The 4325-nt window shown below is 48.6% G+C and overlaps 1 protein-coding gene across 1 annotated transcript in view; it reads left to right on the top strand.

The window, feature by feature from the left end:
* The window catches only part of LOC122548761 (cadherin-2-like), a 213236-nt gene that overhangs the window by 114853 nt on the left and 94058 nt on the right, over window positions 1–4325 (top strand). Inside the window, exon 3 of the mRNA XM_043687528.1 lies at window positions 429–658. Coding sequence (XP_043543463.1) covers window positions 429–658 — 230 coding nt within the window. The remainder of the gene's footprint in view (window positions 1–428; window positions 659–4325) is intronic.

Raw genomic sequence — 4325 nt, 5'->3', positions numbered from 1 at the left:
TTTGGCGGTGGATGAGTCCAATGCCCTGCATATCCTCGGTGGAGTGGGAGGGGGTGTTGAAATGCTGTGCTACAGGTTGGTTGGGTTGGTTCGTCCGGGTGGCCCAGGGGTGCTCTCTGAATCGCTCCGCAAGTAGGCGGCGTGTCTCCCCAATATAGAGGAGGCCACACCGGCTGCAGCGGATGCAGTAGATGATGTGGGTGGAGGTGCAGGTGCAAAGCTATGGGCCAAGTGCTGGGAAATGGGATTGGTGTTCACCAGCACAGACTTGGTGGGATGAAGGGCTTATGACTGTGCTGTGACTGGAAAGTCTCACTGCCCAGAGTGTTTCCCGAAACACTGCCAGCCTGGCTGCGGAGAGAGCGGTTCCTCAGTAAAGATCTATAGGTAGGCCCCGGCAGATTACAAAGTGTTCTTTTCTTTTACAGTTGGCTTTGATGACTGTTTCCGGGGTTTGGCAGTACAGTATGAAACGAGCGACCGGAACTTCAAGGTGCAACGTGATGGCGTGGTGTTCGCAACTGAAGACATGCATCTCTCTGGGAAACAAGTGAAGTTTGTGGTTACGGCACGGGGAATGGAGAGCCCCGGACAATGGCAAACCGTCGTCAAGTTAACCGTGAGAGCCAAAGGTGGAACCAAACGCACAGGCCAACAGGTACCTCGTCACAACACTGAGGAGCAACAGTGTCCCACACACAGATTCTACATTCTCTTTTTTTTTTCCCCAACTTCAATTTATGAACACGTTTCTGCATTTAAACGATAAGAAATAGGAACAGGAGTAGGCCATTCGGCCCCTTGAGCCTGCTCCCCCATTCTATAGGATCACGGCTGATCCGACATTCCTCACACCCACCTTCCTGCCCTTTCCCTTGATTCCCCGACTGATCAAGAATCTATCGATCTCAGCCTTAAATATACACAAGGACTCTGCCCCCACAGCTCTCTGGGGCAAGGTGTTCCATACCCTGAGAGAGGCAATTCCTCCTCATCTCAGTCTGAAATTGGTGCCCCTTTATTCTGAGACTGTACCCTCTGCTCCTAGACTGTCCCTCAAGGGGAAACGTCCTCTCAGCATTGACCCTGTCAAACCCCTTCAATCTGATCTGCAATACCTCCTACAAGATGTCATGGGCAGGTGGCTATTAGCGATGGTGAGGGGGTGTGGTGTGTTGAGAACAATTGTCCTCTGGACACCTTTCCACCCTGTGCAGCTCTTTGTTCACGTTGTGTTGGAGTTTTGACCGAAGTAGATTTCTATTACCGTGATATTTATTGTGTGTGAACAACCCTGTCAATTGGAATCATTTTGGTTAAAAATTCAACCTTTCCGGTAAAGGAGATGGGATTTGAGGAAGGGTGGATGGGAATGAAGGTGTTTGATGGTAAGGAGCCCCTAGTGAGGTCCCAGTGAAAAGACAAGCCAGGAATGTTGGAGGAGTGATTTCTGTTGCCACGACAGCGCGGCCTACTCATGTTCTGAGCCACGCAATGCCTGTCGTTAACCAGTTGTATGACCTGTGTGTTTTTTAAAAATTATCTTGCGATTGCCGCCTATTGGTCAGCCGGTCTACCATCAGATAATGGTGCTTGGACCACCACAGTACGCTTAGAGCGACATGGTGGCTCAGTGGTTAGCACTGCTGCCTCTCAGTGCCAGGGACCCGGGTTCAATTCCAGCCTCGGGCATGGATTTTGCACATTCTCCCTGGGCCTGTGTGGCTTTCCTCCCACAATCCAAAGATGTGCAGGTTAGGTGAACTGGCCATGCTACATTGTCCACAGTGTTCAGGGATGTGTAGGTTGGGTGCATGAGTCAGGGGCTAACTGCAGGGAAAAGGGTTACTCTTCGGAGGGTCGGTGTGAACATGTTGGGCCAAAGGGCCTGTTTCCACATTATAGGGATTTTATGAACTGACATAATCACAACGCTAAACCCCAAAAAAATAAAGAACTGCAGATGCTGGAAATCAGAAACAATAAGAGAAGTTGCTGGAAAAACTCAGCAAATCTGGCAGCATCTGTGGAGAGAAAGCAAGAGTTACGTTCCAGGTCCAGTGACTCTTCTTTAGAAACACTCACCCATATCCTGAGGGAAAGAATTCCAGGATTTTGACCCAGTGACACTGAAGGAACGGGTGATATATTTCCAAGTCAGGATGGTGAGGGGCTTGGAGGGGAACTTGCAGGGGGTGGTGGTGCCATGTATCTGCTGCCATCTGTCGATCAGGGTAAAGGTTAATAAGACCCTCACGCCTATTCTTAATTCTCTGACCCCGGTTGCAAGCTTGGTTCTGATTTGTTTATACCCTTGTTGACCCACAATTTTCTGATTAATGCCCACTGATCTTGCCTGCGATGGATATGTCCTGTGAGTGGCAAGTGAATTATTCATATTAATACGTTTATCCTAATTTCTCTCCTGTGGGCATGGCTCTGAATTCAAGGATATGTTCCCCGCCAGTAGACAGCGTGTCTCTCTATTCACCCCATTGATTGCTATCATCTCCTAAAAGCATCAATCACACAATCTTGACCACTGCCACCCCCCCCCACTCCGCCAAATACTTGACATTATTGCACCATGAGCTTTGATCAGCCCCTCTCATTCACTGCTGTCAACACACAGCCACAACAGTGTGTGCTATCTCCAAGGTGCACTGCAGCAACTCACCAAGGCTCCTTCAACACCATCTGCCAAACTTGTGACCTCTTCCATCTAGACGGACAAAGGCAACAGATCCATGGGAACACCACCCCCTGCAAGTTCCCCTCCAAGCCCCTCACCATCCTGTCTTGGAAATATATCAGCGTTCCTTCAGTGTCTCTGGGTCAGAATCCTGGAATTCACTCCCTAAGGGTCACTGGACCTGGAACGTTAACTTTGCTTTCTCTCCTTGGATGCTGCCAGATTTGTTGAGTTTTTCGAGCAACTTCTCTTATTAGATTAGATTAGATTACTTACAGTGTGGAAACAGGCCCTTCGGCCCAACAAGTCCACACCGCCCCGCCGAAGCGCAACCCACCCATACCCCTACCCCTACCCCTACCTTTACCCCTTACCTAATACTATGGACAATTTAGCATGGCCAATTCACCTAACGTGCACATCTTTGGACTGTGGGAGGAAACCGGAGCACCCGGAGGAAACCCACGCAGACACGGGGAGAATGTGCAGACTCCACACAGTTGGTCGCCTGAGGCGGGAATTGAACCCGGGTCTCTAGCGCTGTGAGGCAGCAGTGCTAACCACTGTGCCACCGTGCCGCCCACGGTGTTTCTGATTTCCAGCACCTGCAGTAGCTTTTTTGGGTTTAGCGTGGTGATTGTGTCAGTTCAAGGATGATTGGATCAAAGTTTGGAAAATATTTAGTAGGGATTTGGAGGGACTTTGGAAAGGACTTTAGAAAGCTGGGAAGTTTCATGTAGTGAGGTAAAGTTATAATGTGGATGTAGATGTGCTCGCTGAGCTGGAAGGTTCATTTCCAGATATTTTGTCACACTACTAGGTTACATCTTCGGTAGGCCTCCGGGCGAAGCACTGCTAGTCGGGTGATGGAACATCTGGAAATGAACCTTCCAGCTCAGTGAGCAAACCTACGTCCAGAACCTCAACCTGAGCTACAAATCTTCTCAAATCTCTCTAAGTAATAATCTTAAATTGCTGTCCGGTGTAACTCTTAGGACAGTCAATTGGATTATTGAATAAATGCTTTCTAACAGTAGGCTGACATCTAATGCTATGTAGATAGGTGCACACTTGGGTATGCTAGGAGCTAAATAGATAAATACTCAGGACCCTGCTTAATGGAGCCAAAAATAAGCATTTTCCAAAGCAAAGGGAGCCATGGAGATGGCCAGACTTGCTATATCTCCATTGTAACAGCCTGGCCAATCAGAATCTTCCTGCATGGTCCAAGAATTAAGATTGACAGTTAACTTCCTGATGAAGGGCTTATACCTGAAACATAGATTCTCCTGCTCCTCGGATGCTTCCTGACCTGCTGTGCTTTTCCAGCACCACACACCCAACTCTAGTTTTCAGCACCTGCAGTCCTCACTTTCTCCTAGTCCTTGAACGTGGAGTCGTAGGTAGATAGGATAGTAAAGAAGCATTTGGTATGCTTTCCTTTATTGGTCAGTGTATTGAGTACAGGAGTTGGGAGGTCATGTTGTGGCTGTACAGGACATTGGAATATTGCGTGCAATTCTGGTCTCCTTCCTGTCAGAAAGATGTGAAACTTGAAAGGGTTCAGAAAAGATTTACAAGGATGTTGCCAGGGTTGGAGGATCTGAGCTACAGGGAAAGGCTGAACAGGCTG

This window comes from Chiloscyllium plagiosum, chromosome 4, assembly GCF_004010195.1.
Source record: "Chiloscyllium plagiosum isolate BGI_BamShark_2017 chromosome 4, ASM401019v2, whole genome shotgun sequence".
Lineage (NCBI taxonomy): Eukaryota > Metazoa > Chordata > Chondrichthyes > Orectolobiformes > Hemiscylliidae > Chiloscyllium > Chiloscyllium plagiosum.
Note: the sequence above shows the minus strand (reverse complement) of the source record. Positions and strands in the feature narration are given on the sequence as shown.